The sequence below is a fragment of the Micropterus dolomieu genome, linkage group LG14, assembly GCF_021292245.1.
Source record: "Micropterus dolomieu isolate WLL.071019.BEF.003 ecotype Adirondacks linkage group LG14, ASM2129224v1, whole genome shotgun sequence".
Classification (NCBI taxonomy): Eukaryota; Metazoa; Chordata; class Actinopteri; order Centrarchiformes; family Centrarchidae; genus Micropterus; species Micropterus dolomieu.
This window is the reverse complement of record NC_060163.1, coordinates 27,345,730-27,359,035: the sequence shown is the minus strand read 5'-3', so window position 1 is coordinate 27,359,035 and position 13,306 is coordinate 27,345,730. Positions and strand designations below refer to the sequence as shown.

The following is a 13,306-nucleotide window of genomic DNA, read 5'->3' as shown; positions in this document are numbered from 1 at the left end:
TAATTTCGATGGTCGGGGGGCAGACACCGTCACTATAGGGTTTTCACTAAGTAACTCCTGAAATGGAGGAGCAGAGAAGTGTGTTAGACTGCGACTCTGCGTAGGGTTTTGGGTGGGTAACTGCTGAAAAAGAAGGGCAGAGAAGTGTGTTAAACTGCGACTCTGCCTCCTGGTCTCAACTCTGGGTTGTCATGGATTTGGTCCACTAATAAACTTGGCCAGATTTCTAGAAATGAGAGCTGCTCCTTCCCAAGTTGGATGGATGCCGTCTCTCCGGATCAGACCAGGTCTTCCCCAGAAAGTCTGCCAATGATCTACAAAGCCCACATCGTTTGCTGGACACCACCTCGACAACCAGCGGCGGAATGACGACATGCGGCTATACATGTCATCACTGGTCAGATTTGGCAGGGGTCCAGAGAAAACTACGGTGTCCGACATTGTTTTTGCGTATGTACACACTGACTCACACACCGTATGGTTCATCAATGTAAAAACTTTACAAAAAGTCCAAACAGTAAGAGCAGAATGAGCGGAAGAGGTTGTGACAGCCATGCAGACCAGTTTGATGCAGTGTGCGGTGTATAAGCTGAGCCCTGACGGGCTGACCCCCCAACCCCTTCAACCTCTGCAGCAATGCTGGCAGCACTCAGACGTCTATTTCCCAAAGAAAACCTCTGAGCACTTGCACTCAACTTCTTTGGTCGACCATGGCGAGGCCTGTTCTGAGTGGAACCTGTCCTGGTGAACCGCTGTATGGTCTTGGCCACCGTGCTGCAGCTCAGTTTCAGGGTCTTGGCGGTCTTCTTACAGCCTCGGCCATCTTTATGTAGAGCAACTGTTCTTTTTTTCAGATCCTCAAACAGTTCTTTGCCATGAGATGCCATGTTGAACTTCCAGTGACCTGAGTGTGAGAGCGACAACACCAAATTTAACACACCTGCTCCCCATTCACACCTGAGACCTGGTAACACTAATGAGTCACATGACACCGGGGAGGGAAAATGGCTAATTGGGCCCAATTTGGACATTTTCACTTAGGGGTGTCCTCACTTCTGTTTCCAGCGGTTTAGACATTAATGGCTGTGTGATGTTATTTTGAGGGGACAGCAGATTTACACGGTTGTGTAACGTCTTACGCTGACAGCTCGGAACATAGACCGCCCGCTGAGGGCTTGATCTGGGATGTTGATGGGGTAGGTAGGTAAAGATGTGGGCACACAGTCTCTGGTTTTCACTGATTGGCCAACATTAGTCCCATTTTGTCCAAGTCAGACCTTTGGGAGCAGCCTTTAGTCCAAACTGGGCCAACATGGCTCCTATCCCGGCTGTCTTTCCTCTCCTCTGAGTGATCACAGCATCCTGCATGGTACCTGGTCTGGTTGATCCGGCTGGTGGATCGTCTAAGGTCTGCTGCTCAAAAACCCTGTCTTCCTTTTGAAATTACCGTATTTCTGTCAGAGGTAACCCGGGGTTCCAGCAATAAAGCCTTAAAAAACTGATGAAAACTAAAGTGTAGCGAAGTTTGAAGGAGCTGCTGCTTCTACAAACTGCCGGTTGCCATGTAGTTTAGTTTGGTGTAAACTATATTTAGTTGACAAAATGTACTTATTCAATGTATAATAATATTTATTCATATTTGTATCTCATTTATGTCATTTTATGACTGTCTTTTATGTTCTTTGGTAAAGTTCTCCAGATACTTTTGATTTAAAAACATTTTGTCATTCAGCAACAACAAAGTCTGTTTTACTTCCTGAAACAGTTTCTACCCGACAGCATGTCCATCTGAGACTCTGTGTCATTATTTACTCATAAAGAACTGGAAATGTTTTATTTGTCCTTTAGTTGTCCTCTATAACAAACCTCTGTAGTGTGGCCTAACTCTCTTCTTTACATGATTTCAGAGGGGAACAGCGAAGGCATCATCAGACTGATTTTCAGTTTCTTTACCTGAGTTTCTGTTCAGTCTGTGAAGTCACAGCAGCCAGATCGATAACACAGTAACTCTTCTTCATCTTCATCTTCATCTGGACCTTCTTCCTCTCAAAGCAGGGTTTTTGATTTCACTATGAGGTAAGTTTGCTTCACTTTAACAGCTTTATTTAGTAATGATTAAACAAAAGGTTGTTTTCCTCCTTTCTTATCAGAATCAGAATCAGAATCTGTGTTCACATACGAGGATTCTGACTCCGGTCTCTCAGTGTGCACACACAGAAACACAAGCAGGACAACAAGCTCAGCAAGAACAGACAGAGTGCAAAGGATGCAAAGTGTGCAGGTATTATTATATGAGGTAGGTAGTTATGTACACTATGCAGAAGTCTCTCTTCATAGTGACATCGTCTCTTCAGGCCTTCCTGTACACTCAGGCAGGTGAACATCTTTACAGTCGAGATAGAGTTTGACTCGCTCATTGCTCGTGTTACAGCTGAAGCAGGACTTAATATCCACAGGGATACCACCTAATGATGTCACCTAGGCTACAAGAATCCTTTTGGTAAAGGTCACTGAGGCCCAGACCTCTGGGAGCTACAGTGCTGGATGGAAGCACTGTAGATCTCAATCCCTGATGTTCAAGAGCCAGAGCCCAGAGTTAATAACGCTCACATGAAGGAAGGTCCAAGGTGTCCAAATCTGTATGTACTTGAATGTGTCTTCACGGACGGACAGTAAGCAGCCTTCCCTCTCTGACTCCCTCTGTGTTTCTAGCAGCTCTCTTCACTCCAGACTGCAGCAGCTGCAGAGTCGCTTCACCTGGGATCTGAAGGAGGAGGACATGGACCTGGAAAACCTCAGCATTCGACTACAGGAGCATATAGACCTTCAGCTGGGACAGCAGAGTGCAGTGGCTTTGTCCTACAGCTTCTTGGCTTATGTCAGGTATAGTAAGGCGTCACCTGGCTCAGTGTGGTCCTTGGCTACGTGTTTGGCAATGACCTTACCTTGCAGCACGAGGGGAAAGAGAGGAAAAACTGATATTTGAGCTTCTCTACTCAAAGTGTCTCTAAGTACAATCTGCAAAAAATGTTCTACAAAAGAAAAGAACAGAGCAAAACAGCGTGGAGTTCTCATCCAAAAACCGCAACTGATATACAAAAACAGGATGTGACAGCATATCTTGTGATCCATCGCTGATCTCTGTCCATGCAGACAAACCATGATCAGTCACCCTTTAACTGGTCTGTTATCCATATGACAACAAATATGGTGCACATGAACACAGAAGATATTCTATATGTCCCCTATTTTTGTAAACGCATTCTCCTAACTTCTCTTAAGGTTTTAAAAGTTCAATGATAAATGAAATATATATTATTAAAATGGTAAATCAGTCAGCTGAGCAAAGCTAAACAGAATAAAACAGAAAACCAGGCAATATACATCATAATCAACACACTGGTCATATATCAAAATCAATCAATGAATTATGGTAAAACACTTTTTCATGATATCATCTAAACTTCTCATACTAGGATCAAACATTTCTGTAACATTAACGCAAGGTTAATCACATCAAACTACTTAAACCTAATAATTATAAACCAATTAATACCATTAATAAACTTTCTATAAACTGACACTCTTTGTCAGGTAAAACACATATTTGTTACTAAAAACTGTTGGTAATTTAGCATCCTCATTCATTTATCAGTTATTATCATCCTTATTACATTTTTAAAACATCATAATCATAACGTGTTAATACATTTCACAGAGAATTTGTTCATAACCAACATCAAACTATGGTCTCTGCAGGCAGGAGGTTCACTTCCTGTCAGTCTTCGGATGCAGGCTCCTGTGGTTAGGCTGCAAACGGCTATGTGCTAGACTCTGCTCATACTTTGTTAAAACCGAAAGTCATCTTCTATCATTCTAAATGTTTGGTAACAAATAACAGTTCATGAAGTTTTCCAGAACATATGAATGCTGGCTGTCAAAATATATATTCTGTCAAAGTAAAGAGTAAAAAAGGAGTAAGAGCATGTAAAAATACATTCCTACTGTCAGCATTATTATAATGGTGATCAAGCAATGTGTTTTAGGAACTAAACAGCAACTAATTTGACTAATTTGACTTTAGCAATGTATTCAGCAATTTTTCTTCAAGTGATATTATCTTATGTGATGATTCCTTAAAGGAAAAAAATAAAGAAATATAATGAAGAATAATCAAAAGATGATTTCTCTTGTTATATTTTCTGTCACATTTAAACATCCTTTCCCTAACAGTTATATCAAATACTTCTTTATATGCTGACTTTGTGATACATACTCATCTTTGCTTCATCTTTAAACAATAGGATGCTGAATTAAGGTTAATTTTGTCACAGTAGAGATTAGTCTACATCAGAAGCACATGTTGCTGGTAGCTGACTGATAGCCATCTATTAGGTTACTGCCTGTAAGGCCTGTCCCAGGGAGGCAATGCCCAATAATTTTGCTATGGGTGTGACAACAGAAGGCTTGGAACGTTACGTGCCAATATGCTGCATTTGCTCATTCATACTGAACAAAGGTTTGCGGCATAATCTGTTGTGGCTTTTCACACAGACGTCGGTCCGTCTCTGTTACTAACAAATTATCAAATTTGACCCCACCAGTCCAGCTCCATACCTTTCATACAGTGCAGCAAGCTGGCATATTGGCACAATATTTCGAGAAAATAACGCTGTGTGAAAGTGGCTGAAACTAGACAGAGACACTTCTGAGGAGAGGACGTGGAAAAATGCCTTGTGAGGCCTTTCTTCAGTTTGAACACCTGCAGCTTGATAAAAGTAAAATTAAGTTTAAAAAAAAAACAACTACAAAAACTAAGTTTCTTCAAACATCTCACAACAGCCTGTCTCTCCTCAGGTATCTTCAGGGTCGACGACAGGAGGCGATGTCACTTCTCAACCAATCAGAGGAGAAGACCAGGGAGTGTTACGGTGAGGAGAGTGAGCGGCGGCTCATCGTGACGTACGGAGACCAGGCCTGGCTGAAATACCACACAGGAGACTACACACAGTCACATAGTTACTGCCAGAGGGTGGACGACATCCTGGTATGGATACACACTGCTTTAGGACAGACTGAAAATGGTTTAATGCTCTGTGAGGAACTTTTATCAGCAAACTCACACGTGATCAGAGTCACTAATCAAGTTACACATTTTCCTCAACCAAGTTCTTTCTCCGCCCACCACTCCTCCTCTTTACAGGTGAAGTATCCAACTGGTTCCTCCACAGTTCTCCACCCAGAGGTATATGGAGAAAAAGCTTGGACTTTCCTTAAGTGTTTGAAAGCTTACTACCCCAAAGCCATTGACTGTTTCCGCAAAGCGTTAGAGCTGCAGCCTGATGACAGCGAGTGGAACGCTGGCTGCGCTATTGCCCTCTACCGCACAGAACCGGTATGTTTCTTAATAAACATTGGTTGCACCAAACTGGCACACTGAGTAAAGGGACCCATCAGTGATTTGATTATTCAAATAGATCATTAAATGTCAGCTTCTTTCTAATAAGCTCCAATGAAGCTGATGGCAGATTTGTAGCCCAGGGATTTAAAACAGATTCTCATTTGCAGAGTGATTTAGAAACATCCCAGGAAGATGAGGAGTCACCGGCCATCAAACAGCTTCGGCGAGCCCTGGAGATCAACCCTGATGATGGTGTTCTGCTGTCGATGCTGGCTCTGAAGCTGACCGCCCACAAGAAGCACCAAGAGGCTGAAGCCCTGGTAGAGAGAGCGCTGGAGAAGGATCCTGACAACCCTCATGCAATGCGCTACATAGCCAAATATCTTCGCATTCAGGTAGGTCTGAATTACTCTCAGTTAAGATTACTGTGATTAATTTATCCATCAATCCATTTAATCTGGGATGTGGTCACAGTGGCAGCAGGTCAAACAGCGCAGTCAAGAGGTCCTTTTTTCCAGCACTTCCAAGGTGATACCAAAACATTCCCAGGCTAGTTGGAATATACAATCCCTCCAAGGTCCAGAAGCATCCTAAACAGATGCCGAACCACCTCATTCACAGTGAGAGTGTCTACACTAGCACAAACAGACATTTAGACTGGACGGGCAAAGTCCCAAGACCCCTTCAGTATCTATGCAAGGGTCATGAGCTGGTTAACAGCTCCATGGCCAGGATAGATCACTCCCGCTTAAGTGACAGTTTGCCAAAGCACTCTAGCATTTGGTCAGATGGTTGCATTCAGCAGCGGGTTTTTGGGTTTTCATGGTTAGATGAATTGGGCCTATCCTTCTGCAAACAAAGTTGGACCAAATGGCCTCCCCAACCAAAGAGCTAGTATTTCAAAATGATTTCACAGGATTATATTGGTTGGATTGGATAAAATTGGTTGTTTCAAAGCAGACCCGGAAGATCTGGATTCAGACTTGGTAATCCAATGTTACCTTTAATCTGTACAAAATGCTGCATTTGGGTATTTCAGACTTGAAAGCCAATATTTGGGATCATTTATATCCCACCTTTGAGGTGGATTTGGCATAGTTTGACAAATCACGCATAACGTTAGTTCTGGCAGACATCGCCAGAACACACGATATAAAAACAACTGCATTTTCTGTGTACACGTTTCAATTTACCCCGCTGCTCGTTATGTCGAGTCCTGTCCATGACAGATCAACTGTATCAGGGACTCACAGCATCAGCATTATGACGCAGAGGAAGCCATCTTGCAAGAAAAATCCAAATACATTTGTGAATAGCAGTGCCCAGGCTCCTGGAATACTTATTTCAAACAATATTACAGCTCCAGTCTGGACCTCTTAATGAAGAGCCTTTGCACTGTTCGAGTAAAATAATAATAATAATAATACATTTTATTTCCATGCAATTTTTTTCCAGTGCACGTTATATTTAAACAAATCCCAAAGTGCTACAAAATAAAAACAGGTAAATAAAAACACATCCGTTCCAAACCCCACCTGCAGTTCCTTCAACCCCTCTGTCCCAAGAGAAGCTGCCGCGCAAACGAAAAACTACTCCAGCCAAGAAGCAAACTCTGCAGTGGATAACAATCTTGACAGCCTTGTCCAGCATCCAGTCATCACTTGTTAGCATGAACTCATCAAAGCCCTGGAATCCGGTTCGTCACCCCCCACAAGTCAAGTTTCCTGGCATAGCTGGCTATTGCCCTCCTCGGTGGCAGGCCTGCTATTCTGAAGCATGACATCCCTCTGGCAGGCATTGATGGCATCACCGTCCCACGGAGATCCCTGGAAAGTGCAGTTCTGGTCCTGGAGTGCTCTTCCAGGGGTTCCATTCGTTCCCTCTGCTGCCACAGTCTCTTCACTGTCAATGTGCAATAATTTACAATCACATTCATCTTATGAGTATTGCAATCATAGATTTTCTGTGAAGAAGCCCCTTTGATTTATACGCTACTAAAATGACAAAGCTCATAGTATAAGTAGTCATTCTCTCCCCTGTTTTATGCTTCTGTCAACAAAGCATGACATTCATTAAGGAAGCTGGTAAAGCTGCATAGCTGGCCAAGGCAGGCAACACGGGTGCTTCAAAGTGATGCCTTTACACTCTTAGCCTTGGCATATATTGGGGTAAATCAAGCAGCAACCTCTGGCTCTCAGGACTGAAGCTAATGCGGAAGCTCCTTAAACCTGCTTTCTCTGTAACAGCCAGCAGGTTGCGACTCCAGAAAGAAGTGTGATTGTATGGAAGTCTATAAGAAAATGAGGCTTCTTCTCAGCTGATTTATTACCTCAGTAAACACTTTCCTGATGAGTTTATGGTCTCAGTCGCCAGTTTCAAGTCTTCTTCAACACAACATGATGTTCATTTAGTAAATTATGGTGCCATTTGTGGTTGTGTGTGGTTGGTTTTGGGGGTCTTTACTGGTGATCTCTGGCTTTCCACGTAGGCTCGTAGAAGGTCGTGGAAACTAGCCTGCTGAAACTCAACCACCAAACTAATGCTAATTACTAATTCGTACTATGTAATGTCATGTTTCCAAAGTATTGCAACAGTCTGTACACATCAGAATGAGAATCAGATGTATTGTATCAATGTATTCGTACTTTAAAGTACACAAGAACATAAACATTGAAATATAAATAGAGAAAAAGTAAAGGGATATATACAATAAATAATATGACTATAATAAAAAACAGAAAATACAAAGAAAATGCAAAAACATTTGGATGATTAAAAAGCCGTGCACAAAAATTCACAATATGACTAAAAAATAATTAGTGCAGCCTGCCCTTGTCCCTGGCAGTGGCAGCAGCGAACCAGATGGTGATGGAGGAGGTGAGGATGGACTAAATGATGGCGGTGTAGAAGTGCACCATCATTGTCTCTGGCAGGCTGAACTTCTTCAGCTGCCGCAGGAAGTACATCCTCTGCTGGGTCTTCTTGGTGAGGGAGGTGATGTTCAGCTCCCACTTGAGGTCCTGGGAGATGATGGTGCCCAGGAAGAGGAAGGAGTCCACAGTGGTGACTGGGGAGTCACACAGGATGATGGGGGAGGGTGGGGCTGGGCTCTTTCTGAAGTCCACGACCATCTCCACGGTCTTCAGAGCGTTGAGCTCCAGACTGTTCTGGCTGCACCAGGTCACCAGATGGTCGATCTCCCACCTGTAGGCGGACTCATCCCCACCAGAGATGAGCCCAATGAGGGTGGTGTCATCCACAAACTTCAGGAGCTTGACAGACTGGTGACTGGAGGTGTATAGTATAAAGTATAAAGTATAGTTACAGTCTAAAAATGAAATGACTGTATGCTTTCGTATGCCAGGGGGAGGATGGGTGGTCTATTGATCTGCTGAGGCGAGCGCTGAAGAGGACCAACCAGTCAGCTTTCATCCACCACCAGCTGGCTATGTGCTACAAGAAAAAGCAGCATAAATGCAAGACCAGCAAGGCCTTCAACAAACAAGGTACAATCACATTTACACAGGTCTAAAGGTCCTTGAAATCCTATAATATGTATAGATCGAAACTAAACTGTGTTCTACTGCATTACACTAGAGGCGAAGCAGTGGAAGCATCTGCGTATTCAACACCTGGAAGAAGCCGTTAAGATAAAGCCTTCATTTGTTGTCGCAATTGCTGATCTGGCACTGCTGCATGGACAGGAAATGAATTTAAGGAGGTACTCTGTTTACGCTGCTACAGTGATGTTCTGTCTTTTTGTTCTTGGTCTTTCTGTTCTGTGTCTGTTTTAGTTAAAACTAATTTATCATCATCATTGGTGTCTTTGTCTGTCAGGGCTGAGGAGCTTTTCCAACAGGCATTTCAGAATTTAGCAACGGACAAAGGCGCTACTCAGGCTTTCCATCTGAACTATGCTGACTTTTATCTCTATCACACCAAACAGGAGGCTAAAGCGATCCCTCACTACATTGAGGTAGGTCTACATCTGCATGTGTGTGTTGAAAACCAAAGATAATTGACATTATACTGAATAAACTCACCAGAACTACAAAACAAAATGATTGATTTTATTAAAAACCACTGAACTTTGGAAAAACAGACTTTAGAAAAGATTAATATTACAACATTACTCTGGCAGTATCCCTCTAACATACTGATCTACCCTCTGTTTTTATTCACTCAACAGGGTCTGCGTTTAACACAGGACACATGGGAGTGGAATCAGTGCGTTATGGTGAGCATCAGGTTATCAGGACTGCTGATGCAGTTGTACATAACAAATGTTATGAAAAATTGTGAATGTGTTCTGTGGTGATTGGATAGTTCAAATTGATGTGAAAGGTCTGGTCAGGACTCTGGGTTTGCCTTTACAGAGAGTGGCTCCAATAACCAGGTCTTTTTGTAACGAGCTTTATTTACTCAATAAGGTGCATACAGTATAACGTACAGGCAGTGATTAGACTTGTGGTTTGGGTTCATGGACCCACAAATCACTGTTTAGCTGAAAATAATGGAGAAAAAAAGGATTTTCTGATGATCATTTAGCCTTTTGAAGTGATAACCTTGGATTAGGAAATACAACATGTCAACATTAGAACACAGCGCTGATGATTGCTGATAATGGGCCTCTGTACATCTGTAGATATTCCATTACAAATCAGCCATTTCCAGCTAAAATAGTCATTTACAACATTAACAATGTCTACACTGTATTTCTGATCAATTTGATGGTATTTTAATAGATATTTGAAAAAGAAATTTCTAAGCTGTCCCAACTTTTCACTGGTAGTGTATTTAGAATACATATAAACACTGATCAGCCATAACATTATTACCACTGACAAGTGAAGTGATTATCTTGTTACCATGGCCCCTGTCAGTGGATGAGATACATGAGGCAGCAAGTGAACATTTTGTTCTCACAGTCGATGTGTTAGACGCAGGAAATATGGGCAGCATAATGATTTGAGTGACTTTGATAAGGGCCAAACTGTGATGGCTAGACAACTGGGTCAGAGCACCTCAGGATCAGGGCTCACCGATGCACCTGGGGAGAGAAGGCTGGCAATGTTCTTCTGGGAAACCTTGGGTTCTGCCGGTTATGTGGATGTCACTACTTCAGAGGTTGTTCCTCCTTCTTTTAATTTAGAGGCTGAAGATGATCGCAGAGCGGCACCTCTCCTATGACAAGAACGACGCCCAGTCTTACGGCCTGTTGGGTCTGGTGGCCAAAGCTGAAGGCAAAAAGAAGAAAGCTGAGGAGTTCTATGAGAAAGCTCTAGACTGTGACGAAAACAACGATGAGTACCTGTCTGCTCTCTGTGAGCTGCGCATGGAGCTGCAGTGATGAAGCACAGAGATCAGAGCCCCGTTTCAGAAAGCAGGTTCAACAAACTCTGAGTGTAAACCTGAACTCTGAGTGGTCAAACTCAGAGTTTGCCGTTTCAGAACAGCTGATCAGAATAAGTTCAGTCAACCCTGAGTATATTGAGCCTGAAGGAAACGTGTGCGTGGGGATGAAAAAAAGCCTCATCAATGGAGCTCCGATACTACAATTCACCATGGCAACGGGTAAATAAAGGCAGAGCCTCCATTTTAATTGGGTGGAGCTAGAAATATGAACGCTGCCAACGCGGACCATGATTGGCTCTAAAACGCAGGAGTGGAAGAAGGATCGAAACGTTGACAATATTACATTTTATACAGCGCTGCTCATTCATCATTTACCAGACTGGAGTTTCCTTAATGAATGATAAAGTGCTGGAATTCTCCTCCAGCCTGTTTTAAACAGCAGGCCTGTTTATTCAGCTGGAACCTGACGGTGGCAATAACTGAAGATGAAAATATTAATGGAACAGATCAGACACAGTCAAGGTTCCTCATGGACCTGTGATTGTAAAGTGACAGTCCGACTCAGTAGGTCTATTAATGATTCTTTTGCAATGTAAAATGTGTCCAGGTTCAAACTGACTGTGAAGTTTTAGACGTCTTTGTTACATTAATAAAAACTTCCTCATTTGGTATTTTATGAAATGCTGTCAAAACATATTCAGACTATCAGCAGATAATGAAAAACTCACTTTTAAACTACATGTATTTGTTTCAGCTGCACCACAGTCATCCTTACTCAAATATTCACATCATATCCAGCTGATAACTACGAGAAGAATCTTCAATCTGTGTGACTACAAGATGAAAGATTACTGTTCATTGATCAGTTTTATACAGATCAGTTTAAACAGTAGCCTATAAGGCAGCACTGTAGCGCACGGTAGGCTAGCCAAAGTGTTTTTGTGCAACTTTTGCCAACCTGACAGCTGCCTAAATGTCCACAGAGTCACTGAGTTATAAAGGACAGTGCAGCTTATAGATTTGATTCTGTGCTGAGGATAAATTCAAGATGTCCAAAGATAACTCTCTGTCCATACATCAATGACAGATTGATCATAAACACGTCATGTTCAAGATCATGTTTGGCTGAAAAAAACACTAACAGCCTATTTAACCGTGATTTCGATGTTTCTGTTCCAATATGTGCTTTGATATCGACGGTCTGAATGAGGAAATTCAGGCTCCGCAGGAGGGGAGGAGTCAGAGAGAAACTCAGCGTTAGTTGAAGCTGACCTCCTCCTGAGCAGGTCAGCTTCACAGCATCAGGGGTTACAGACCTAGAGTTTATCTGATCTCGCTCTCTGAAACCGAAAACCCAGAGTTTCCCTCATCTCGGGCTCAACTTACTCCGAGTTTTCACTAAACCGGCTTTCTGAAACAGGGCCCAGGTCTTCAGCTTTCGCTTCTGTAGTTGATCAGGATGCTGAATGAAAACTTTTGATGTTTAATATTTGTTAATGATTTTCAGACGGCTTCTGTCTTTTTTAGGCAGTTTTAGACACCTCTGTACTGAATTGTTCAGACGCATGTTTTTATTTTCCTGAGCCCTCTTGAGTTGATGAGAGTCAGCTGTCAGGTGCACTTCACCACCTATTTTTCTTGTATCTGTTCTTGCTGTATAAACTGTAGCACTGAATAAAAAGAATGCATTAAATGGTGAAGAAAGTTGCATTTGAAAGAATTTTACTAGTAGGTGGCGATAAAGGAAAATGCAGATTCTAGTAGAATTGGATTTCAGAGAAGATCAGACTGAAGGAAGAATCTGCAGAAATGAGCCTTAATGATGAGCAGAATGAGCAGGATCCTGGATCAGGACCAACTCTGAACCAGTTATAGTTAAAAGCTTCATTATCCATGTGGACCCTGGTGGGAGCTGCCAGTGATGTGCAGGTTCATGCAGGAATAAGATGGACTTTTGAGCTGTTGAGTCATATCAGTTCAAGATTCACATGATGTCACTGGCTTCCCATGTGGTCCAGTCGTTGGGTTCGGGCTTTATAGCCAAGTCCTGCTGTGGGAAGATCCTGACATTTGGGGCTCTGAAGTGAATCACTGCAGATGGTGATAAACACTCTGTGAATAGTGTTCCTTTTTTCTACCTGAAGAACATAAGTCCAACTGCAAGAACATAGGCTTTTATTTTATGTTCAAACTTCTGAAATGTCGTTTAAAATCACACAGCTGAAAGGAGGTGCAAAGATATTCAACACTGTTTTTGTTTCGCACAACGGAAACTGACCCAAGTTCTGCTGGTTCACTATGCTGGCTCAGTCGCTCATGGTGGTCAGTGGCCTGCTGGGAGGGCAAAGCTGCTAGGAGCACTCCAATGGAAAGCCATTCAAATCCCCACCCAAACTGTACGCCACCTGTCCAGTCATCCTGCTCTGCCACACAGTGGACATTTCGTGTGACCCACCTGGGTAGCACAGGGCACTGGAAGATACATCACTGCCCCAGACTAGTTGGTCCAAGCTTTTTATGGAACAACGAGCAGAAAACAAATTACCCTGA

At 42.7% G+C, this 13,306-nt stretch overlaps 1 protein-coding gene across 3 annotated transcripts in view; it reads left to right on the top strand.

Annotated features, from left to right (window-relative positions):
- LOC123983388 (interferon-induced protein with tetratricopeptide repeats 5-like) overlaps positions 1-11,015 on the top strand; it is a 23,342-nt gene extending 12,327 nt beyond the window's left edge. The window contains exons 1-10 of one of the 3 annotated variants that reach the window (XM_046069638.1): positions 1,932-2,076; positions 2,716-2,883; positions 4,858-5,047; positions 5,204-5,395; positions 5,569-5,796; positions 8,766-8,907; positions 8,999-9,122; positions 9,239-9,377; positions 9,591-9,638; positions 10,554-11,015. In XM_046069638.1, coding sequence (XP_045925594.1) covers positions 2,072-2,076; positions 2,716-2,883; positions 4,858-5,047; positions 5,204-5,395; positions 5,569-5,796; positions 8,766-8,907; positions 8,999-9,122; positions 9,239-9,377; positions 9,591-9,638; positions 10,554-10,751 — 1,434 coding nt within the window. In that variant the 5' untranslated portion in view covers positions 1,932-2,071 and the 3' untranslated portion in view covers positions 10,752-11,015. Of the gene's footprint in view, positions 1-1,931; positions 2,077-2,712; positions 2,884-4,857; positions 5,048-5,203; positions 5,396-5,568; positions 5,797-8,765; positions 8,908-8,998; positions 9,123-9,238; positions 9,378-9,590; positions 9,639-10,553 lie in introns of those variants that run through there. The other 2 variants (XM_046069636.1, XM_046069637.1) reach the window with 2 other exon arrangements.
- The last annotated feature ends 2,291 nt before the right edge of the window (positions 11,016-13,306 follow it).